General features: G+C 43.5%; 1 protein-coding gene across 1 annotated transcript in view; it reads right to left on the bottom strand.

Annotated features, from left to right (window-relative positions):
• Window positions 1–25,906, bottom strand: part of LOC310788810 (CUB and sushi domain-containing protein 1) — a gene marked incomplete at its 3' end in the record, with an annotated part of 351,287 nt that overhangs the window by 240,770 nt on the left and 84,611 nt on the right. The window contains 2 exon segments of the mRNA XM_083650384.1: window positions 3,568–3,775; window positions 4,453–4,647. Of these exon segments, the coding sequence (XP_083506510.1) occupies window positions 3,568–3,775; window positions 4,453–4,647 (403 nt within the window).

The raw sequence follows: 25,906 nt of genomic DNA, 5'->3' as shown, positions 1-25,906 counted from the left end.
TTAATACACACAAAAAATAAAGATTGTTCACAAGTCCCAAATCTCAAGTCCAAGTCAAGTCTCAAGTCTTTGAGGACAAGTCCCAAGTCACTGTGTGTGACTTAAGTGCAACTCAAGTCCAAGTCTCCAGTCCAAGTCCCCATCTCTGCTTTAAGACATGTCAACCTCACAGCGAGGTTTGCAGATGTGATATCAACTCAAACCTGACAGCAACACCATACCAACACACAGAGACAAACCTGACAGCAACACCATACCAACACACAGAGACAAACCTGACAGCAACACCATACCAACACACAGAGACAAACCTGACAGCAACACCATACCAACACACAGAGACAACTCAAACCTGACAGCAACACCATACCAACACACAGAGACAACTCAAACCTGACAGCAACACCATACCAACACACAGAGACAACTCAAACCTGACAGCAACACCATACCAACACACAGAGACAACTCAAACCTGACAGCAACACCATACCAACACACAGAGACAACTCAAACCTGACAGCAACACCATACCAACACACAGAGACAACACCATACCAACACACAGAGACAATTCTGTTGCTGACGCAGTTTGAGTTTAAGCACAGAGTTAAAGGATTGAATGGTTCTCACTTTTCAACAATGGATTATAGAGGGTGTGTTGGTCCATGCAATATGAAGCTTGTTGCAATTAAATTGCAACAAAGCTTATTATGAATGGTTTAGAAAGCTTATTATGAATGGTTTAGATAAAGCTTATTATGAATGGTTTAGATGGGAGATTATTATGAATGGTTTAGATGGGAGATCTTTGAAAGGAAGATGAATTGTCTCAATGAATTATGTTCAGTTAAAAAGTTAAGACAATAATCATTTCCACAAGCACACGAAGGCAGGAGCAAGCTGCCATTTGAATTTTGATCGTCATGAGATAGCAGCTATTAGTATCACTACGGTATATGTATGTATGTATGTATGTATAGTAGTACATACATACATACATGTATGTATGTATGTATGTATGTATGTATGTATGTATGTACAGTATGTATGTATGTATGTATGTACAGTATGTATGTATGTATGTATGTATGTATGTATGTATTTATTTCAAAATAAATTGTATTTATCTAGGGAAGGTTTGTGAACACATTCTCACTCTCAACAATGCCCCGCCAGCCAGCTACCAGTCTTCTACCAGCAGCTCCTGAGCAGCCCCACTGGAGGATTTGACGTGTTAGATTTATTTTACCTTTATTTTACCAGGCAGTCAGATGAGATCAATGATCTCTTTTTCAAGCGAGACGTAGCCAAAATGGCAGCATTTAAAACAAACAACGAGACACAAGCACACACAAGACCATAAAAGCCAACGAGGCATGAGGGAATACATTTGAGCTGGGGCAGTCAAGACTGAGTGGGATAGGGGGGAGGTTGGAGGGTAGGGTAAAAAGGTAGGGTAAGAGATAGCCCCGATATGACTCTTTCCGTGTAGACTATGCTACCCTACAAGAGTCACGTAGACTTCCCTGCGACTCTCGCTCCCAAGCTGTCTAAATCAGCGATACGCACGTATTTACAAGTGTCACAGAAACATTTCAAAGCCACCTATACTTGAGAAGAAGGGTTCATAGCTTCTCAACGTCGGGGTTAGAAAGCTCGACGCTGCTCATAAATGCCTCTTTTCATCCGAATCTGTTCTGGTGATATTATTTTGTACCTAGCTTTCGACCAGAGTGGCGCTGTTGAGCGCTGTGACGGCTGGGCTCTAACCCGGAAAAATAATATCACCAGAACAGATTTGGATGAAAAGAGGCATTTATGAGCAGCGTCGAGCTTTCTAACCCCGACATCGAGAAGCAATGAACCCTTCTTCTCAAGTATGTGGCTTTGAAATGTTTCTGTGACACTTGTAAATACGTGCGTATCGCTGATTTAGACAGCTTGAGTGCGAGAGTCACAGGCAAGTCTACAGTATGTACGGACACGGGACTCTTGTAGGGTAGCATAGTCTACAGAAAGAGTCATATCGGTGCTAGGTAAAAGAGAGGGAAGGGGGAGCTTTGCGAGGGGTTGCTGAGGAGAGAATGTCAACTTAATGAAAAATAAAGAATAAGTATAACACATTATACAGTGAAGCACTGGCATTGTCCCATCTCATTCTTTAAAATGATTTGAGTTTTAAAATCAGATATGGTCTTGAAGTCCTGCAATTTCAGAGTTGTTTGAAGTCCATTCCATGCAGAGGGAGCAGAGAACATGAAAGCTCTTTTCCTAAACTCAGTGCGAGTCCTGGGTAGACTACTGAGGCGATAGGCCTTTGCACACACAGTCCGATTGTTTTCGTATGCGTGTTTTTTAATCCGTCATCTGAAAACACAGACGGGTCCCAGCTCGCAAAAATCTATTGACTGATGCGAAAAACGCAGAAAATTGAAACCTCGTCCGAAAACTTAAACGACGGACGTAATTGTCGGACTCGGTGTGTCAACGATGATTGACACAAATTAGGTCGTATTCTTTCTTTTTTTTCGTGCGTCAATTTCGGACGAAAATACGGACTTGGTGTGCAAAAGCTTCCTGCTGTGATCCTAAACTGTAAGATGGGTTTGATGCCTGGCTTAAGGGCATCTCAGCTGTATTTGTGGAGCATCACTCATTCACGTTCCCCTGCCCTGGAGAGATCATCTCATTCACGTTCCCCTGCCCTGGAGAGATCATCTCATTCACGTTCCCCTGCCCTGGAGAGATCATCTCATTCACGTTCCCCTGCCCTGGAGAGATCATCTGAACAAAGCAGCAGGAATAACAACAACAACAACAACAACACCGCTCTGAATGGACCAACCGGAGTGTGCTCTGGTGCACCGAGTGCCAATTTGCCAAACATGTCCATGGAAAATGGGAGTGAAAACAAGTTCAGCACCTTCCTTCCCTCTTGGATTTGAACACATCAAGTATGGACGGGGCTTCTGTGCAGCTAATCCATCCATCAGTACAGTAGTTACTGTATATATCCTGTATATATCTGTCCTCCTGAGTGGCAAATAATTTAATACCACCCATCAGTGCAGTAGTTACTGTATATATCTGTCCTCCTGAGTGGCATATCATTTAATAGCACCATTGTGTTGTCTTTATGAAATGCCCCCTTGAAAGCCTACAACTTGGAGGAAATGGGAGGGAAAACAACAACTGTTCCCTTTAACAAGTCGGCTAGCAGAGCAATAAGCCTCAGGCTACCGGTCCCTGGGAAGTAGCATGTTGGGTCTCGGTCTAATTCATGGAGCGGGGCTATTGTCTGCGTGTAATGTGTCTACAGTTTTGACAAGAGGCCTAAATTAGTCTGTGCCACTCATATCTCAAAGTTCAGTTGTGTATATTAGGTTTTACATGTCCCAACTCATCAAAGTGTGTGCATGCGCGTGTATGTGTGTGTGTGTGTGTGTGTGTGTGTGTGTGTGTGTGTGTGTGTGTGTGCGTGCGTGCATGCGTGTGCGCGTGTGTGCATGCGCGCATGAGAATTTGAAAAGAGATAAATGTACGTGTGCATCGCGTGTATCTCACCATACACTCGGCGCTTCTGTCCCGCTGATTTCCAGGAAGTCATATCTGTCCTCTAATAGGAAGTCGTTGAAGACCAGAGCTATAGTGTCCCCGGGTTCAGCAAGGATGGACCACGTGCAGTCCAGGTTGTTCTCGTACTCTGCGGGGTAGCCGGGGCTGGTGATCGAACCCGCGGTGCCTCGTAACGTCCCGCCACACGCTCCCTCCGCTGGGGGGCGGACAGAGACAGAGATGGCTTAGTACCTCTCCAGCATGTACAGGAGTTCTGTTTCACTTTTTTCCACATGCTGAATTCTGTGCTTACTGTAATGGGTCAGTTGGATAATTTCAGAACCTCACAGTCACATTTATTCACATCCTTAATTATATCGCTGTTTTTACCTTTTATTTTATTTATTTATTTTTGCTGGATCCCTAATATGTTCATTAGTTTAATTTCCCTTTACCTGTGTGCTCTATTATGTTGTGCCTGAAGCATTAACTAGTTATACATCTAACTCTAGGCTTGCTATTATATAATCACCATCCTATATGGCACACATCTAAAAATAGTTTACAACATAGATAGATAGATGATAGATAGATGTAGATATAGATAGATAGATAGATAGATAGAGAGATAGAGAGAGAGAGATATAGATAGTTAGATAGATAGATAGATAGATAGATAGGTAGGTAGATAGATAGATAGATAGGTAGGTAGGTAGGTAGATAGATAGATATATAGATAGATACTGTATATAGATAGATAGATAGATAGATAGATAGATAGATAGATAGATAGATAGATAGGTAGATAGATAGATAGATAGATATACTGGATAGATAGATAGATAGATAGATAGATAGATAGATAGATAGATAGATAGATAGATAGATAGATACCTCTACAAAACGGTGATGGGAAGTCCCACTGTGCTCCACTGCCAGGTGACACGATGCAGGTGAGGATGCTGTGTCCCTCCAGGACAAAGCCCGACTCACAACTGTACCGGATCTTGTCTCCCATGTTGTACCGCGAGCCGTGGATGACTCCGTTTGGAATGAGGCCCGGGGTGCCACATATATGACTGGGCAGCACTGTAACAGAGTCAAGAAAACACAACAAGTCATTTTATATGACTGGGCAGCACTGTAACAGAGTCAAGAAAACACAACATGTCATTTTATATGACTGGGCAGCACTGTAACAGAGTCAAGAAAACACAACATGTCATTTTATATGACTGGGCAGCACTGTAACAGAGTCAAGAAAACACAACATGTCATTTTATATGACTGGGCAGCACTGTAACAGAGTCAAGAAAACACAACATGTCATTTTATATGACTGGGCAGCACTGTAACAGAGTCAAGAAAACACATGTCATTTTATATGACTGGGCAGCACTGTAACAGAGTCAAGAAAACACAACATATATGACTGGGCAGCACTGTAACAGAGTCAAGAAAACACAACATGTCATTTTTCATCATATTCATCACAATGGGACTGGGGACCTGGTTTGATTCTACACAATATCAATCAAACAATCAAACAAACAATCAAATAAATTAGCATCACCCAGCCACACAGCCAATCAGCACATCAAAAACAATAAGAAAATCTTCGCAGCCTCAGCATCACCAATGTGTGTCATGGCTGTATTTAGAACAGTATATGGAATGTTTCCAAAATCTCAACAATGAAGTAGGTGGTAGTCTGATGAGTGATACTTCAGAGGTGCTGAACAAACCTGATGGCACTCTAAATATATATAATGCCTAGAATTAGAAAAGCTAGCAATCGTTCCCATTTTTCAGTCATTTACCAATGACCAAGTATGTCCGCGTCAGCATTAAAGGAGAATTTCGGTTTTTTACACCACGGTCCTCATTTCCAGGTTAAAATATGATGTTTTACTCACCGAAATAGTTTGGCTTCATTCGGATGCCCATGGAAGATTTTGAGCTCCGAGTAGTCTCCTCAAACAGGCTATAACGAGAGCCTGCGGCCAGCGTGGGGCATGATGGACGGGAGTGCACGCGCTCTCTAAATGACACTTTCTCTGTCAGATCACGGTTCATTATGGTTGTAAATATAATTATTTAGCTAATAGCTAGAAGCTAAGCTAACAACAACACAGCAGTCAGCGTTGATCTGCCCCGGATGGGGTTACAGTGCGTATCTTCCCCCTTCTGTGGTTTCTCTGAAGAAGGTTTCACAGAGGGGGAAGATGGGCACTGTAACCCCATCCGGGACAGATCAACGCTGACTGCTGTGTTGTTGTTAGCTTAGCTTCTAGTTATTAGCTAAATAATTATATTTACAACCATAATGAACCGTGATCTGACAGAAAAAGTGTCATTTAGAGAGCGCGTGCACTCCCGTCCATCATGCCCCACGCTGGTCGCAGGCTCTCGTTATAGCCTGTTTGAGGAGACTACTCGGAGCTCAAAATCTTCCGTGGGCATCCGAATGAAGCCAAACTATTTCGGTGAGTAAAACATCATATTTTAACCTGGAAATGAGGACCGTAGTGTAAAAAACCGAAATTCTCCTTTAAGGCTAATATCTTGGTTTAGTTTTTGCTCAAAATCTAAAAATAATAAGAGAATACATGGGATTTAGAAGTGTGCATCTAACTATTTACAGTAACTACAAATCTCGCACTCTGCTCACGCTCGATTTCTCGGGTGGAGACTCTGGAGACGATAAGCCATGGGCGCAACATGCTATGGAAATGTATGCATACAGGATTACAGCAGCTCCTTATAGATGATGTTGTCTGTTATTGCCTCCTCATCACCTTCAATAAGCACTTTCATGCTGCTGGCTTGTACTTGTTCTAGCAACAGATTCATTCCAGACCGCTGAAAAGTGCTTTGATAGATGTGTTTTGATAGATGTACTTTTGGAGGCGATCTGAGCAACGGTGCACATTGCAACTACCTGCTATGCAATTATAGTACAACAGTGACATCATCGGTGACATCATCAGTGGGAAGCAGGGAAGGGATGCTGATGATGTGAGTGTGAAGGCCTAAAAATGTAAATAGCTGTAGCGCCCCCGTGGGTGGTATTCTTTTCTTTCTTTTTCCCCCTCGGAGCACCTTGTAACTCTGAACAGACAGACAGACAGACAGACAGGCAGACAGGCAGACAGGCAGACAGACAGACAGACAGACTGACAGACAGACAGACAGACAGGCAGACAGGCAGACAGGCAGACAGTCAGACAGACAGACAGACAGACAGACAGGCAGACAGGCAGACAGGCAGACAGGCAGACAGTCAGACAGACAGACAGACAGACAGGCGGACATACAGACAGACACACAGACAGGCAGACAGACAGACAGACAGACAGACAGACAGACAGACAGACAGACAGACAGACAGACTCTCCAATTAGTAGTAAGGTAGTACGCCATTGTTTTGTTTTTTTCTATCCCTTTATGTGTATCTATTGTTACATCATAACCAACAAGTGGTTCTAGATGGAAGCTACATGCAGCCCATAGTCAAACTAGGCCAACATCTATGTGACTGTGGGCAAAACGCCTTGGCTCAGGGGCAGCAGCACCGTGGCTCTGGTACAACCCGGGCAAACTATCAATCTCTCTGGCTCTAGTGTTGTTGTATAATTGGAGCGCTGGGTGTATGTTGTGTATGTGATGTGACCGTCCAGTTTGTGTGTGTGTGTGTGTGTGTGTGTGTGTGTGTGTGTGTGTGTGTGTGTGTGTGTGTGTGTGTGTGTGTGTGTGCGCGCGCGCGTGTGTGTACAGCGTGTCGACGTGGTATTCAGGGGTATTCAGTCAATCTGTGTGTTTGTGTACGCTGTCCCAATTAAACGCTAGCATGGTAATTAGACGAAGCTCCACCACGAGACCCTGAGAACTAGGACAGAGAGGAAGAAGAGGGGGAAGTGAGGAAGGACGGGGGACCAATGACAGAGCTAGAAAGAGAAAGAAAGAGGGAGGGAGGGAGGGAGGGAGGAGAGGGCTGATACAGCAAGCTGAGTAAGACACAAACAGAGAGGTGAGCTAATTGCAGAGGAGCCTATAAACATGTATCATTTACTCAAAGTGACTAATTATTTGAGCTATATGAACTCATGCATTAGATGCAAGTTACTCACACTCAGCTGACCATGCCTTTGCCTCGCTAGCTAGCTGTGCAAACGAGGCCGGCAGGCAGGCAGGCCAGTAACCTGCTGTGTTTTAACAAGGTGCAACCACCTTCCAAACCACCGGAGGGCTGATGGAAGGAGGGAGGAGGAGAGGAAGCAAGGAAGCAAGCGAATAAGGAAGAAGGAAGGAAGTCATGTCAGAGCCGAGTCATTACTCACTCGTAGCCGTACAGTCCACTGTGCACCACTGGGTCTCCTTTGTCTGAATATTCTGCTTTTGACTTGCATTCTGTCAAACAATTTGCATATTTCTTTATTCCAAACTCTTTTTAAGCGCTTCCCCACATACAGTAACGGGCACATTTTTCATGTGTCCTGGTAATTACAGTTGAAAAAAGTTAAATTCAAGGACTTTAAGTACTTTAAGGACCTTGTGTGAAACCTGTAATTAGCCGCATAAAGTTTCCATCAATAATAATCAATTAGCTCACTCCATAATGTAATTTACTATGCCGATGAAGAGAGTAATCTATTGGCTGTGTTTTAATCAGTCATATACAACCCTGTTTAGCCCTAACCTCATGCCTGGGAAAGTTCAAATTAGCCGCTTGAAATTGTATTCAGTAACATAATGAATTTGATTACTTTATATTGGATGACTGGATTTGATTTTCATTTATCCGAACCATACGGGAGTGGGAAGTCCAGATGATTTGAGATTGTTTTTCGAGAAAAGAATGTAACATGGTCAGATGTGTGTAAGTGATTTTCAGGCTTTGTGCACATTAAGTGCATTAAGTACAATACAAGCTCCCTCATTATCCCAGGCTGGGACAGGAGTTCAATAAAGCCGGTTTCAGGGAAATTAAATGTGCCACACAGTGAAATGTAGCCCCCTGAATTCCCAGACTGAAAACATGCAACGCCTTTCTGAAATGATCTCAAGAGAATTAATTGGAAATGACTTGAAAGACAATTTCAGATTAATGGGGAATGTTAAGACAACTATAGGCAGATTTGACAAAGGCAGACCACGCATAACAGACGCGACCGATGACTTCACAAAGTTTCCCCTTCATTGTCAACGGAGCAACTTCATAGCAGCTACACAGATACGAGGCTCGGTTCTGTCTGGTTCTGGCACTGAAAGAGTTCTACTTGTTCACAAATATCAATTCTGACGATGATAGACCGTGACCATCACATGTGAATTATTCAAGTGAGCAGCTGAGGGACTCCTGAGGAATGTTGAATGAAGGATAATTGGTGTTTGTGCGTGTGTGTGTGTGTGTGTGTATGCCTTCAATCCCTGTCTGTCTGCCTGTCTGCCTTTGTGTGTGTGTGTGTGTGTGTGTGTGTGTGTGTGCTCATACGTGTGTGTGTGTGTGTGCCTTCAATCCCTGTCTGTCTGCCTGTCTGCCTTTGTGTGTGTGTGTGTGTGTGTGTGTGTGTGTGTGTGTGCTCGTACGTGTGTGTGTGTGTGCCTTCAATCCCTGTCTGTCTGCCTGTCTGCCTTTGTGTGTGTGTGTGTGTGTGTGTGTGTGTGTGTGTGTGTGTGTGTGTGTGTGCGTGTGTGTGTGTGCGTGCGTGCGTGTGTGTGCGTGTGTGCGTGCGTGCGTGCGTGTGTGCGTGCACTGACGGATGATATTCTGTGATGGGTGTGATTTTATTTGGACAGCTCATTGTCTCCATGCTTGCAGAGGCTTCCATGCTGTGTGTAGGAAGTGTTTCGTGACAACATGCAGGGGATAGGGCCTTAATATGCATTAACGATTTTGATTTGATGGGTGAAGCACAAAGCCAGTGTTATAAGCACCAACTGATTTCACCAAGTAACAGTTCTTCCTAGTACGGGCCGGGAAAACCCCATCCCAAACTCATTTGATTGGTCGCCGCTTCTTCCTGAAAACGTGCGACAAGTAAAACAGATGTTTAAGATTAGGGTTAGGGTTTTCTTATCTAACGACGACCAGACCCAAACCCTAACCACATTGTTGTACTTGCCTAAACCTATGTCTAACCCTAATGTTTTATAAAAATGTGTGTGGTCGGAGATTGGAAGGCGCACACCTTATCCATTTAGCCATAGGACCGAGCTCACTGACAGCTGCACTTTTTTCACACCCTAACCCTAAAAACGTAACCACATTTTTTTCCTTGCCGCACGTTTTAAGGAAGAAGCAATTGCGGTGACCAATCAAATGAGTTCGGGGGCGGGGTTTCCCCAGCCCATACTAGGAAGAAATGTTGGTCCAGGTCAGGAACAACTGTTACTCGGTGAAATCAGATTGTGCATGTAGCCCGAGGCATATTTCACTAGCGTCTTGCACCCTATATGAGGTTGTTTCCTTCTTGTAATCGTGTGTACCAACATATGACCAATTAGGTGCATGACGTTTCCATCAATAATAATCAATTGGCTTCCTCCCAGCTCCATAAGGTACGCTCATTTGCTATGCCAATTAAGAGAGTAACCTATTGGATGTGTGCACTTTGCTTTGCCTGCCTTGTTTTAATCAGTAATATACAACCCTGTTTAGCCTTAACCTCATGCCTGGGAAAGTTCAAATTAGCCGCTTGAAATTGTATTCAGTAAAATAATGAATTTGATTACGTTATATTGGATGACTCCTTTGTTTCAAACCATTCGGGAGTTGAGATCAGAGGTTGTTTCAATCAAATCAAAACGTGTTCAGAGAGTGGATTATAATTCTGGAATTCTTCAAAATACAAAACATGGTCAGATGTGGCATAATTGGCTTTTGAATTGTGTGTGTGTGTGTGTGTGTGTGTGTGTGTGTGTGTGTGGCTTCATCCCTGTCTGCATCTCTGCCTTTGTGTGTGTGCGCAAACACATGTGTGTGTGTGTGTGTGTGTGTGTGTGTGTGTGTGTGTGTGTGTGTGTGTGTGTGTGTGTGTGTGTGTGTGTGTGTGTGTGTGTGTGTGTGTGTGTGTGTGCATGCACTGAGAGTGACTGATGATGTTCCCCTGTTGTGTTTGTCCCTTCCGGCCCTCCATAGCCTCAGGGCAGGTCACTGTGTTGCTATGGCAACTCCAGGCCAGGCCAGGGTGGTCATAGTGATAAGAGGAGAGAGGACAGGATGTGGTGACGACCTCAGACAGGAAGGGGAGGAGAGAGCAGGTAAGAAATGGCCGTAAGTACGGCTGGTTGAATATCATCCGTTTCAACCTTGTACATGCAATTTTCTGTCCATCCCTCTGAATAGGTCTCTCTCTCTCTCTCTCTCTCTCTCTCTCTCTCTCTCTCCCTCTCTCTCTCTCTCTCTCTCTCTCTCTCTCTCTCTCTCATCTTTAACACATGCACCCTTATTATGTAACCACTCTACAAAGCATTTATGTAGCAGGCCGATAGTTCAACTAACTACAGTATAGCCTTAAACGCTACCTGTAGCCTCAGTGCATGGAGATTGGCCACACAGCTGGATCAGCAAAGTTCAAATATGAAACAGCTGCTACTGCACAGAAGCCAAACACTCTCCACCCTAACTCCACGCGCTCTCTGCCTCTACTCTGTCTGTGTTTAGATCTAACCCTCTGTCTGTGTTTACATCTCTTTTCTGTGCCTCCATTTATATCTATATCTCTTTCAATAGAGCTCTAAAAGCATCATAATGCAAGTACACCCTTTCACATAGCAATGCACTTTGAATTCTTAACACTAGACCCCCAGGAGAAGTCTAGAATGTTGCTGCACCAGAAATGACAGCAAAACATGTCTCAGCATAGTTCTTTCTTATGTAAACAAACAAACAGAATGTGCAATTACTGAGGTGAGACAAATGATTGAGGTCATGTCCTCCATTGAACTTAGGATGTAAGTGGATGAATTGCTTCTTGGGACAGGCCTACAACTTGTGAGAGAAGTTGAACTCCTCATACTGGGAAGGAAACAAATGACTAACTTCTTGTTTGTTTTCCAGGGGGCTAAAAGCAGATTTCCAGGCACAAGTGGAACTAGAACAAATATCACACCCTATGCACGTATACAGCCAAACAGGGACTTGGACTGATTTGTGTCAGATTTGCAATATGTGTGTGGGAAAACCCACCTCCCGGAGAGATTAACAATTTGGCGTGGTAGGCATGACAAACAAGCTTTTCAAAACGTCCTGAAGGTCGACTCAAAATGCAGGCTGGATTTCAGTGTTTACAAAATGTTACAAATGCTAAGAAAGAAGAACCATCCCGGAAAAGAAATGTTAAAACTTGTTGTTTATCTGTCATATCTTTTCGGTTCTTGTACCAAAACCTCAGACAGGAAAACAAGTCTTACAAAACTTTTTTTTTTTTGGTGTGACCATGTTTTAACAAGGGGTTCCATACTGCCCTTAGATTTGACAGAAACTGTTCTTACCCACTCAACTTGGGTGTTGGAGAAGTGCAATAAACTACATTTTTACCTACCCACCATTCTGAGTCTGAACAAATCACTCCCCTTCCACAGCCCTGCTGCTGAGAGCGTTCACTGAGAACAGCTCTCAATGAATGCAATCCATAATCCATTACCGCCTCTACTCGCCTCCCATGGTGCACCTGTATTAACAAACAGCAATGGCCGCCGCACTCTCAATCTCTGCTTCTTGATGTGGCCAGAGTTGTTGCTGCTGGAAAGATGCCAAAGCCCGAGAGCTAAATGAACTGCCCAACACTGTCGAGCGCTCCCATGGTGTAAATGTATTACCAGCACCACTGACACATAGTACATAATAGCCTCGAGCCAACCAAACTCTAATGGGGCCCCTGGCCGGCTGTGGCCAAGGGGCCATCGCTAAACAGTGGCCCCTGCAGGCCACCTGCATGTGCTCCCGTAGTAGCTTTTAATATATCAACAGCTAAAGTGACATTTCCAGCAGTTCAAACGCATTAATCATCCGTTTAAAGAGGCAACTTCTGAGAAAACCTTTGCCCCGACAATTCCATGTAATTGAGCCTTCCAGATTGATTTTCACTATATATATATATATATATATATATATATATATAGAGAAAAAGAGAAAATCGTGACATTAAAAATCGCGATACTTAGGTGAATCGATTTTTTTCTCCCACCCCTAATATATATATATATATATATATATATATATATATATATTAGGGGTGGGAGAAAAAATCGATTCACCTAAGTATCGCGATTTTTAATGTCACGATTTTTTGAATCGATCTTTTATTCCAGAATCGATAATCGCATTTTTTATGTTTATGTATGAAATGCTCCCACTTTCATCAATCACATAGAGCGCTTCCCTCTGCTCCGTGGCTCATACAGCCAATCATGTACCTTGTTAGTACAAGTGACACGGAAATAGCCAATCATTTAACAGACAAACTCCGAGTGCACCCGCCCCATGACCCGCCCCCACTCACACACAGCAAATCATATCCCTTGATCCAGAGCTGAGAGTCCCGACATTTCCTGGCTGCAGCACTGTCGAGTTGCAGGAAAATAGACAGTTTGTGTTGTACTCTGAAAGGGTTTCCACCCCCTTGAATCAAATTGTACATTATCAGCTTTATTTTAGCAAGAAAAAGTAGCGCGAGACCCATTCCTGGCTAATGATTGAGTCTCGCATTTTGGTCCTCCGCTGACGCCACTCGTTTGATCTCACCCGGCGTTACAAATAATTCGATGTGGTTGAGTTTCAATTCATGTTAACGTAACGTGTCAACATGTATCCTATCTATTAATAAGCGCCCGGGAAATTAACGTTAATGTTAAGACACCAATTTCACAAATACGGACGTCTACAACGTTACTTTACGGAATGGCATCCGCAGCTCAATTCGCTTCTGTCAGCAGAGACAAAGTTGAACTGTTGGAAAGGATTTACTTGTACTTTGGGACAGGAAGAATAACTAATTGTGTCAACTATTGAGCACACAGCTTATGACTTTATGTCTTCTGCTTGGGCGGAGAGTCTTGATGCGTATATAAAACTGATATGGAGAAATGTACCGCATTTTCAGCGAGGCAAGGCTTTTTCTCGTCCAACCACCGGCGCGCGGTCCCCAGCGCGGTCGCCCTACAGCCCTACAGCCTATGGCATATTTGTAGCAGCAAAACCCAGGCTTTTCCACACCTCTGATTCACCTAATGTTAACACTACAACCCTGAAATACACGTTACCAAACGTTCTTTTAGAAGGCTGGCAACGTTAGGCTGTCATCAAAGTAAAACGTCACCATGTCTGTAAATTACTGCTTGCAGTTGCACTCATGTCTGTGTGTGTGTGACAAATTAGACCTACCTGTGTGCCTTGAAAATAAGGTGGTTCAAAATAAAGTGGCTAAATGCAACCTTTTCCTTCTCATGTTTTTTGTTTATTAATTAAAATTATCAATAATTATCGATATAGACTGATATGAAAGATGTTATATCAATATACTTTTTAACTATATCGCCCAGCCCTACTCATGCTATAATATACAGTCTCTAGAAGTGTATGATTCAACTTTTCCCATGTTCTAATCTAGTGTAAAAAAACAAACTGAAAAAAGAAAAGAAAAAAGAAACAAAAATCGCAATAAATCGTAATATCGAATCGCAATAATCGTAGAATCGCAATACTTAAGAATCGCAATATATATCGAATCGGCACCCAAGTATCGTGATAGTATCGAATCGGGAGATAAGTGAATCGGCACAGCCCTAATATATATATATATATTAATAGAACATATGAACAAGACAAACACAGCTGAAGGGAAGGGGGAAAAAGAGAAAGAAATACATACATCTTCGACATTCATCATTACAACTTGGTGCTATCAGCCGCACAAAGTGCTTATCTGCTTGCAAGAGACAATGCGCATGAGATCCCACGCAAGGGTTCCATGAGACACCACCCCTAACCTCAGTCACTTATCATTCTTAACCTCGTCAAAGTAGGTCAAAAACAGGTCCCAGATATTTGAGAACCTTTTGAGCGAGTTGGTTCTCAGGGACCTGAGTCTCTCCATCTGTATAACGGAGATCATGTCCATCAGCCACACCTGAAAATAAGGTGAAGAGGAGGACTTCCATTCCTTCAGAATAAGTCTTTTACTATTGTGTTTTATTCAGTTTATGGATGTGATGATGATGACTTGGAATTGCTAAAACTCATCACTGTAGTAAAACATATCAAATGGGAAACTAGCGCATATTTCTATCTCTACTGAATCATTAGATCATGCTATTGTTGAAGCTTCTGTTTGTTTTTTGAGTGACAGGTGGATACCGGGTCCTCCAATAATATGCGTGGAAACCGAATTCAAACTCTTAATAACTGCCAAATGGAATACATCTGTGAAACGGAAACGGTGTTCCTCATTTTGGGATATGTGTGAGAAGAGCATTGTTTTTCATGGGGATGCCCATTTAAATAATCAGATTCCACTTTCACCCAGCAGCTCTACTAACAACTTCACTTAACTAACAAACGCTGCCACCAGGTAACTAGCAATTGGGCTTAAACAGGGAGATGAGTTACAGTACTGTACTTGGGAACATTCATTGAGTAGGGCTGTGGATGTAGCATGGCTACTAGTATGGGTACTAGCATGCGTAGCAATGTACACTACAAAGTCAAAACTATCTCTATGTATAAACACAGCTAGCTTTTATGACACAATACAAATTCTCTGAAATCAACTACAAATAAGACAGACCTTGTGGACCATTACTGTACTGTACATGTACAGTATGACATCCATCTATATATAATTAAAGGTCCCACATCACCATCTTTGATTATAAAGCAGTTGGATGAGCTAAGTAAACGTGAAATATCAAAATGCACAGTCTCCAACTAAATCCACACAATCCATATTCCAAGCCTCTAAACGAGGAGCATTGATTGTTTTTGACACATAACACCACACAAACAGTTTTGAATGGACCTCAAGACATAAAACAAACCACTTGAAAGTGTTGAATATGGGACCTTGAACAGCGAGTGATGTTAAGAATACATCCGGCCACTAGAGGCATCCTGTAGGAATCAATATTACGTCTGCACCTGTGGTTGTCAACCTTTCTGGTGCACAGCACAGTATGTAAAGGTAAGAGGAAGCCTCCAGCTCAAAAAAAAACATGTGTGCATGATTCATTTTCCTGTCTCTATTCAAAGCAGCATGCTGTACTGTACCCAGTGATATTACACATCATTCAGAGTACTATCATTACCCAGTGATATTACACATCATTCAGAGTACTATCATTACCCAGTGATACTCATCATTCAGAGTACTCTCATTACCCAGTGATATTACACATCATTCAGAGTACTCTCATTACCCAGTGATACTCATCATTCAGAGTACTCTCATTACCCAGTGATATTACTCATCATTCAGAGTACTCTCATTACCCAGTGATACTCATCATTCAGAGTACTATCATTACCCAGTGATACTCATCATTCAGAGTACTCTCATTACCCAGTGATACTCATCATTCAGAGTACTCTCATTACCCAGTGATACTCATCATTCAGAGTACTCTCATTACCCAGTGATATTACACATCATTCAGAGTACTCTCATTACCCAGTGATATTACTCATCATTCAGAGTACTCTCATTACCCAGTGATACTCATCATTCAGAGTACTCTCATTACCCAGTGATATTACTCATCATTCAGAGTACTCTCATTACCCAGTGATATTACTCATCATTCAGAGTACTCTCATTACCCAGTGATATTACACATCATTCAGAGTACTCTCATTACCCAGTGATACTCATCATTCAGAGTACTCTCATTACCCAATGATATTACTCATCATTCAGAGTACTCTCATTACCCAGTGATATTACTCATCATTCAGAGTACTCTCATTACCCAATGATATTACTCATCATTCAGAGTACTCTCATTACCCAGTGATAGTACTCATCATTCAGAGTACTCTCATTACCCAGTGATATTACTCATCATTCAGAGTACTCTCATTACTTAGTGATATTACTCATCATTCAGAGTACTCTCATTACCCAGTGATATTACTCATCATTCAGAGTACTCTCATTACCCAGTGATATTACTCATCATTCAGAGTACTCTCATTACTTAGTGATACAGTATTACACATCATTCAGAGTACTCTCATTTCTAGCTGTGGGAGCGACAGACATTTGCATATTATCTCAATAGTGACGGCACTGGCCAAGATAATTAGAGCAATTATATTTGAATTCTGCTCGACAATCCTGGATGGTGGATTTCCCTTTTAAGTGTGCCAGTGATGTTTCCAGCATTCATTCCCAATGATCAGCAGTAAAGGAGGGCAATCAGAGTACAGACTCCACTTTGTTCTACGACAATGGAGAACGCATCGAATAAACCATAGACCAATGAATGAGGTCTTGTAGAATCACACGTTACATAATAAGTAACAGCTATGGAGGGTTAGGATGAACACGTTCTCACTCCCAACTCGTACCAGAGTCCCGCTCTGTCACGCGCCTTTTGTGTTTGAGGTAACAAACCTTGGAGCCTTGAGCGTTTTATGGAATGCACCACTCCACACCTGTGGGTTCAGGCAAAGGTCAAGGTCATCGTCCAGAACGAGTTGGGACGTACATCAGTACGTACCACCCAGGGGTCGGTCGTATATGACCCTCTTCGTGGTTTTCGACCCTGGGATCAAAGACCCCGGTCTTCCCTGGAGAGTTCAAGCCCCGAGCCAAAGCCTGTAACACAAAACCAGGCAGAGAGAGGGTCGCTTCTTCCCAAGTCGTTTGGCGGCGCCGTACTTGACCTTTGCCTGAACGCACGGGTGCGTTTTTAATGGTCTGCCCGTGGTGCGTTCCATAAAATGCTCAAGGCTCCGGGGGGCCGGGCGTTACCTCAAACGCAAAAGTAAAGTGAGGTTATCCTTTATTTATCCCCATGGGGAAATTCATCCTCTGCATTTGACCCATCCTCTACTAGGAGCCTTCCTAGAACTAGGAGCAGTGGGCAGCCGCAGTGCAGCGCCCGGGGACCAACTCCAGTTCTTTTTGCCAGTACCTTGGTCAGGAGCACTGACAGGAGTATATTAACCCTAACAGACATGTCTTTTGGTGGTGGGAGGAAACCGGAGCACCCGGAGAAAACCCACACAAACACGGGGAGAACATGCAAACTCCACACAGAAAGGACCTGGGACGGACCGGGGTTCGAACCCTCGGACCTTCTTGCTGTGAGGCAACAGTGCTAACCACTGAGCCACCGTGTCGTCCGAAAGGCGCGTGACAAAGCGGGGCTCTGGTACGAGTTGGCAGTGAGAACGGGCTGTTAGGGTTGACACCTATAAACAGATCTGGCTGGACAAAACCCAACCCCTCAAAAGTCACATTTCCGCACTGCCTGCTCTGCTTCCTTGGTGTAAATGTATGAGAATGCATTAACACTGCCTGCTCTGCTTCCTTGGTGTAAATGTATGAGAATGCATTAACACTGCCTCTCCTATGTTCCCTCGGTGTAAATGTATTAGCAGGGCGAGTGACATTTCCAGCAGGGCTTCTCATCAATCACCTGCTAAACAGAGTAATCACTGTAGCAGCTACACTCTGTTAAACACCGGCTCTCCAACGCCTTTCCAGCTTGACTATGAAACCAAGAAATATTGGGTGCTAATATATAACATCCCCGTGGTGTGATGGACAACAGTATAAAGACCAGCAGCCATAGCATCACCAGTTATTTAGCAACGGACATACACAGCATGGGGAGAAATGTGGAGCTAAAATGGCTGCCATTTCAAATAGCAAGGTCTGAACTCTGATTCCCCCCCTCCCCTCTTTTCCCAAATGTAAATCAGCATCTGGAGAGAATTTGAGCTCCTAAAGCCAAATTAAATCCCAACTTGCTGTGCTACCATGGTGTACAGTAAATGTGTGAATATATCAAACTCACTTTCTTCATCTTAATGAGTGTCCTCATGCATGGTGATGTTATGATGAAACACATTCGTATCATGCCCCTTTAACAACAAACCAATCAATCAATCAATCAACCAATCAATCAATCAATCAATCAATCAATCAATCAACCAATCTCTTCATAAATCAGTTAGACACTTTAAGGAGGGTAAAAAGATCATGTTTGTAAAACAGCAACAACTGTTTACAATAGCTGCTATTCACCTTATGTTCAGACACGGGGGTGGGCCAAATTCTTCCGGGTCGTGTTAACACTTCCGGCGGTCACGGCGCCAAATACAAAAGTTGTTTTTGTAGCGGACAGTGCAGGGGGTAAAACAAAGAACGTAGCCTACTACTTTGAGCTCGGTCCACAGCAAGCAAGCGGAGTATCCACTGTTAGCCAGGTCAGATAACGTTATCGTCGACAATGACGAGCACTTTCTTCTAAAACATACCTGGACTCCAACAAAGAAAGCTTCAGATGGTTTTCTCTCCTCCGAGCGCAGCTCGAGCCACTTACGTCTTATAAGACCCGCAGACGTTAACACTTTGAGTGCCACGGCCCTTGGGCAAAAGGTTGCTGTACTGTGCCACATAGGCGCAATGCATTTTAATATAGCCATATAATTTTTTGTGTTCCTCTTATATGGACAACCAATAGCCTCAATGAAACTTTTAACCCTTCTGTTTCATTAAAAAAAAAAACTGTGTTTATAAACCGTTCCATTTTGGAAATACACCCCTCTGAAAAAGAGTGTTTTCGACCGAAAAGAGCATGCTGAAATTAGTTTCTGAGATAATCACATCTTTATGTTAGAAAGGTGACAGAATGAATTCTGCTTTGAGTTCGAGCCTGCTGCTGCCTGGGTGTGTGTGTACTGTCAATGGTTGTATGCTGTTAGTGCCCTGCGTGCCCCACCCCCCTCCTCCCCCTCCTCCGTGGTGGGAGGAGTCGAGTGTCTCTGCTGCGGTTTGCTCTGTTTGATCTGCACTGAAAAGTCCGCTGCCTGCATCCCCCGCTTTTTTACAGCGTGTCCTCGGCTCCCAGCTGAGAATAATGTAACTTTTCAGAAAGACGCTGGTGTCGCCGTGTCGGCAACTAAATCATATGGATGGACTATCGCAGCGGACACGGATGGGGCTCAATTGTGGCAGCAGATGACTGCTGTTCACAGGCACAGCTAAGTAACGTTATGCTTCAAGCATATCAATGGCGATTTCCGTTTCCTCATGACTTCTTCTCTCTTTTCTCCTGGCCTTTGTCTAATCGGGAGGGCACTGTCGCCACCTAAGGGTTCTGTAAAATAGGTTAGACACATTCAATAGCTCCCATATTGTAAGAGGCGATGTAAGAGGCTTAGATCGACATCCCCCCGTCAAAATATGAATTTGGAGTTATTGACGCCATTTGGCGTCGCTGGCAGCCTACGGTAAATTTCTCTTGACGCCATATGGCGTCGCTGGCACTCAATGTGTTAATGTAATTCCCAGGAATGCGAGACTTAACGAGCCAGTTACATGGCGTTGCATTCTTAGACATTGCCGTTTGCTTTTATTTGGTATGTTACATACAATTGGCTAAATTATTAGTTAATTCAGAGTTAGATGATATTGGAGCAGCCGGCCATTTTCTTTTTCTTTTTTTTTGCCGGAAGTCGTCACACGACCACACAACCGGGTCAAATGGGCGTGGCTACATAAGGTGAATAGGTTGAGTCGTTGTCATCGTCATGGACGCTGGGGTAGCTGGCCATTCAGCATAGTTAGCATTTAGCTGCTAGCCCAGCCCAGGCAAACACGATCGGGGATTTAACCCCCACAGTAAACGCACATCTGAACAGACGTCTATGTACCTGCTCTAGAATCCCCAATCCTGTAGTGTAGAGGAGTCCTTTGGTGAGTCAGCCCATTGAGATATGTTTTTTTTTACCCCACCCGCGCACCGGCCGTAGTAACATTTTGTGGGCGTTCCCACACAGACCGAATGTACCTATAGATACAAAAGCAGGTACATAGACGACTGTTTAGATGTGCGTTTACTGCGGTGGTTGAATCCCTGATCCTGTCTGCCTGGGCTGGGCTAGCAGCTAAACGCTAACTATGCTCAATGGGGAAAACGTGAGGATTTCCCCCATGCTGACCCATTGACCAGGCGTCTTTGACGAGACACCGCCTGAATGTATAGTGCAATAATACTCTGCTATCTTCTTACTAATATAATAAGGGGCGGGGGCGGTGCAGCGGTGACACACACGATCAAACACAAGTGATCAACTGAGCATGCAAATGTGCCACCGCCTGATGATGTCATACCCACTGATGATGTCATGCCCCACCATCATCGAGTGATGATTGTGAAATTTCTATTTATAGTAGATTGACAAGACAAATATACAACTATACTGTACAGCACTTATGCCATTGAAAAAAAACCTACTCTTTACTGGACTCAAGGACGTGTTTGGAAAAAGTTTTTTTTAGCAGTCTGTCCATGTTGGGCTTTTAGAGTGGATGAAATGTAAAGAGTTTGATTGTTGTTACTATGAAAGTGTTGATTTGAGAACTGCAACATCATGACAGCAAGTTATTACATAGGCAATAACGGTCCACACATTTTAGATTTTGCTAAAATCCGTCGCCTCTTTTGTAAGGGTTCAGTAAATGCATTGGCTATGTCAGTCCGTCATCACTGTTCTATTTGTTTGCTACAGTAAAGAATATTGAGCCCAAGCTGATGGAGTCTGTGTTCTCTTCTGGGATACTGAGAAGCACTTGGTTACAGAATAGCGATTCCTAACGCTTTCAGCCCCCAAAGCACAAGAGCATAATAATGTCAATAAAAGAAAATATTTCTATCAAAGTGAATTATTACTTTAGGACAGACTCTGTTTAGTTGAAGCTTTGGAAGAGTCATGCTGGAGGCCTTGAAAACTCCTCTCCAGAAGGATCTCCTCCACCTGTTCTCTCTCACCTGCCTGTGACAATCCTGACCTGGCCGGTGGTTGCTATGGTAACAGTGACCCAGCCTGAGGGGACGGAGCGCCGGAGGGGACAAACAGAACAGAGGAAGATGAGTCAATCTCTGTACAAGACGACACAGCACAGCACAGCACACACCCAGAAACTTGGTTCTTAAAGGGAGCATCCACTACTACCAACTACCAACCAGACCCCCAAGTGTGTCAATGGTGATGCCATCAAGAGACAGTCTGGATCTTATGAAGCCAATCCCTAACTTTGGTACAGCATTATGTGAAGCACAACTCATGTTTTTATTCCTGTTTTGATTTTTCATCCCATAGAGACACTGCATGAAAATAGGCCACGCCCATCACGGGGGAAAAGCTCCGTTCATTTCCACACACCAGCGTCATTTTCCTTGAATTAAACATAGCTAAAAGCTGTTGTGTGGTGGGGCTGCGCAGACAATGTAAAAAATGTAAAAATGTAAAAAATCGCCAGTTAAAGTTTTTTTGTACTCCTGAGCAAAACGAGGAAGCCATTGAGAATTGGCGAGAAGAAAAATGTGGATCTAGCTGTCAAGGAAGTAAGTTGGAGTGTTCATCTTCCGTATATACAATCTTTTTGTGCAACACGCAACCATGCACGCGACATAGGAGAACGCCAGGATTGGAGGGCGGGGTTTCTGTTTTCCCCCGTCTTGGGCGTGGCTTCTGAATGATGACGCGTTACACAGTGTCTCTATTAGAAGACACATTTTCACTCTCAAATGGACTGACTGAGCTTTTAATCAGTCCTGATAGCCTGACACCTGTTATGTTTCATATTCATTTTGAAGCTGTAACAGTACTTTGGTAATGTTTGTTTGTAAGCAAGAAAGCACAACAGATGTACAGTATAGTAAAAACGCTCACTTTCAGGGTATGATTCAAACTAGTATGGTATGAATATACTCCTGCTGCAGGTCTGAACTATCTCGTGAATTTGATGGAAACCAAATGAAGCGATGTTGCAAAATGTCAGCGTAGACACAAAACAGAGCGGTATGTTCAAGTGAAGCGGCCAGTTTCATCAGGCCGGTCTTCAGAGGTGCATTACTGCAATAAAATGGAGCGTATATATATATCACTCCAATGGCATGAACAACAAGAACTGAGATACTCAGCAAACAAAACCTGTGTGTGTGTGTGTGTGTGTGTGTGTGTGTGTGTGTGTGTGTGTGTGTGTGTGTGTGTGTGTGTGTGTGTGTGTGTGTGTGTGTGTGTATTTTTGCTTAGTTCAGTTGAATTGAGTTGAGTTTTTAATATATTTGTAGTGCTCTCTGTACACTTCGCATACAGAGTCAGGAGTAGGGTTGTCAAAAGTATCGATAGTATCGAAAAGTATCAATACTGAAAATTTGAATCGGATACAATACTCATTTGCAACAGGTATCGATAGTATCGAAAGTATCAATACAACATTTTTTTAAATGGATACAATACTCATTTGCAACAGTTTTCATACCATCCATCAGTGTTTTCTTTTAATGAAAAATCACTGATTTTTCCCTCCCCATCATTGGTGGGTATCTGTTGCTTCAACAAGCTAAACGTGTTCTGATAGGCTGATGGCGAGCAGGGCTAATCTGCTGTCTAAATTCAAAGTTTGATCAGGTCTAGATGATGGAGAAGTGTGTGTCTGTCCGTCCATCTGTCTCACTTTATTTTTATGCCTCTTGATGTGTCATCATGCCCCCTTCCCGTGGTATCGAAAATGGTATAGAGTATCGATATTTTCCTGAGTATCGGTATCGAAGTAGAAACTCTAGTATCGTGACATCCCTAGTCAGGAGTGTGTGCGACCCCTGAAGGTTCCCACCACTGAGATATATGAATGGAGAGAGTGTCCCTATCTCCTCCCTGTATGCTCTATTGAAGCCAAAATCCTGTGAAAATCAGTGAACCAGAGTCTGCGCAGTAGCTCCGTTGATTTAGAACCTCTGTGGGCTCCCCGCCCCTCTGAACTTTCTTATGTAGAGATGCTGTTTCTAGAATGCGCACAGTGCGTTGTGTATTTATACACAGTCTAGCTCTGTAAATATAACACTTTAAGTTGTAATATTTTTTGTCTCGCCAAAAGTAACCAGGAAGAGTCCCACTATGAGATCAGTTTATCAAAATGACGCCTGTACGAAAATCTGATTTTGGTTGTCGGAGATTTCTCCTCCGGGCTGCTGTGCTCTCAGCCCGGACCGGAAGTGGAGGCTGCTCTCGGCCTCACTGGGGAAATTATCCGATCCACTGCTGTGTTGATTAAGCTAGCCAATGTTTCCGTGGCATTTTGATTAACTTTATGATTTAATTCCTTTTGGAGTAAATGTTGGTTTTACAAATCTAACCTTGACGCTTTACACTACGTTGTTTACTGGTATAGTGTGGGTAGGGCAGCCTGCTGTAATGTTCCATTTAATATAGCTCAGTGGTAACGTTAGCCTAGCTGCCTAGTCTCGTCTCTGTTAACTACCGTATATCCTTACAACAGCTAAGAAAGGAGCTTGTGAAGAAGGAACAGCCCCACAGTCAAAGCATTTCTCTGAGATATCCATATAAAAATGTTTGTTGCTTTAATACCAGAAATAAAACCTCTGTTTATGTGACGCTAACGGGTTAGCGATTAGCTCATGGCTGGTGCTTGCGTACTAGGCCCCATCTTATAAAACACATTTCCTGGCAGTTTGACAACCTGGCAAGTTCTGAAAATATGTGTATATTATTGTGTTATTCCAGCTATCGTTATCGGTTGTTAAGTTATAGTAATATTAAGCCGATAAATAATGAAAAACAGCCGACTAGCGAAAGTGGCTAACGTAGCTGGAGTAACTACTAAAACACATATTTTCTGAACTTACTTCAGTCCCCAACCAACGTTAATTCCTCGCGTGCCTTTCTCAAAACAATGTTCTTTTTATTGCGGTCCATTGATATGTCTGGTAGCCAGCACAGCCACCCCGACCTCCAGGGAGCCACTACCCGTGTTAAGAGCCTCTGCCCCGGGTCCGCCCCGGGTCCACACAGAGCCACCCAGACCTCGCTCCAGGCAGCGTTACATGATGAAAGCACAAAGCAGCACTGTGTCCTGTCTATGTCAAACCAACGCTAGTTCTATACTGTGAAGAGTCTGTCCGGCCAATGACGGCTTGAGACTGGCTGCCACAGCTGTCAATCATCCATTTTTATCCCTTTTTATATGTCAAATAACTACTTAAAAACAAACTGATCAGAAAAATGACCACTTGCACAGGCATTAGCATGATAATGACTATCTAAAATGATACAAACCACCTTTGGAAAAAAATTATCTGACGTATACTGTGATTATTTCGGTTGTAATTTTCCCATCCACTAACATGGGGAGGCGGGCCTTGTGACCTAATACTGGATTCAGCCGTCAGGGCGGCGATCTAACATGCAGCGGCTTCACTAATGGAACCATGGAATGGCGTCCATCTTTATAAGTCGATGGTTCCCACACCTAACTTGGAGAAACGCTGGTGTAGAAAAGGAGGATGACGGGTGAGAAAAAGAATCACTCCCTCTCTTCACTGCTCCCTCTCTTCCTTCCTCTCTGAAGAGCACTGCCAACTCTGTTCTCTCTTCTTCCTTCCTGTCATCATCGCTATGACAACCCTGACCTGGCCAAGAGTTGCCATAGTAACGGTGGCCTGGCCTGAGGCTATGGCGTGCCGGAGGGGACGACAACAACAGAGGAATAGCATCAGTCGCGCTCATCAATACATGGCATGCGCACGCACACATGCAAACACATCTCCGTGTTTGTGTGTGTGTGTGAGTGTGTGTGAGTGTGTGTGTGTGTGTGTGTGTGTGTTCTACTCTGACACAGGTCAGAGTAAAACAGAAGAACAGAACAGAGAACACTATGGTAAATGGCCTGCATTTATATAGCGCTTTTATCCAAAGCGCTTTACAATCAGTAGATAGTCTACATTCACCCATTCATACACCGATGGCGGCAGGCCGCCACGCAGGGTGCCTACACACCATCGGGAGCAAGGAGGGTTAAGTGTCTTGCCCAAGGACACAACGACAGCAGCTGGGAGGGAGCGGGGATCGAACCGCCAACCCTTGCGTCATTGGCCGACCCGCTCTACCTCCTGAGCTAAAGCCGCCCACTATAATGGACAGGAGCGAGTGACAGGTATAGAATAAAATAAAACAAACAGAGAACTGCACATTACAGAGAGCAAGTCTCAAATGATTGATGTTTGACATGTGTTCAATGTTGAACATTCCCAAATGGAATGGAATAGAATAGAATAGAATAGAATAGAATGGAATGGAATGGAACAGAACGGA

Source organism: Poromitra crassiceps, assembly GCF_964638095.1.
Source record: "Poromitra crassiceps genome assembly, chromosome: 14".
NCBI lineage: Eukaryota > Metazoa > Chordata > Actinopteri > Beryciformes > Melamphaidae > Poromitra > Poromitra crassiceps.
This window is presented reverse-complemented; position numbering and strand designations above follow the sequence as displayed.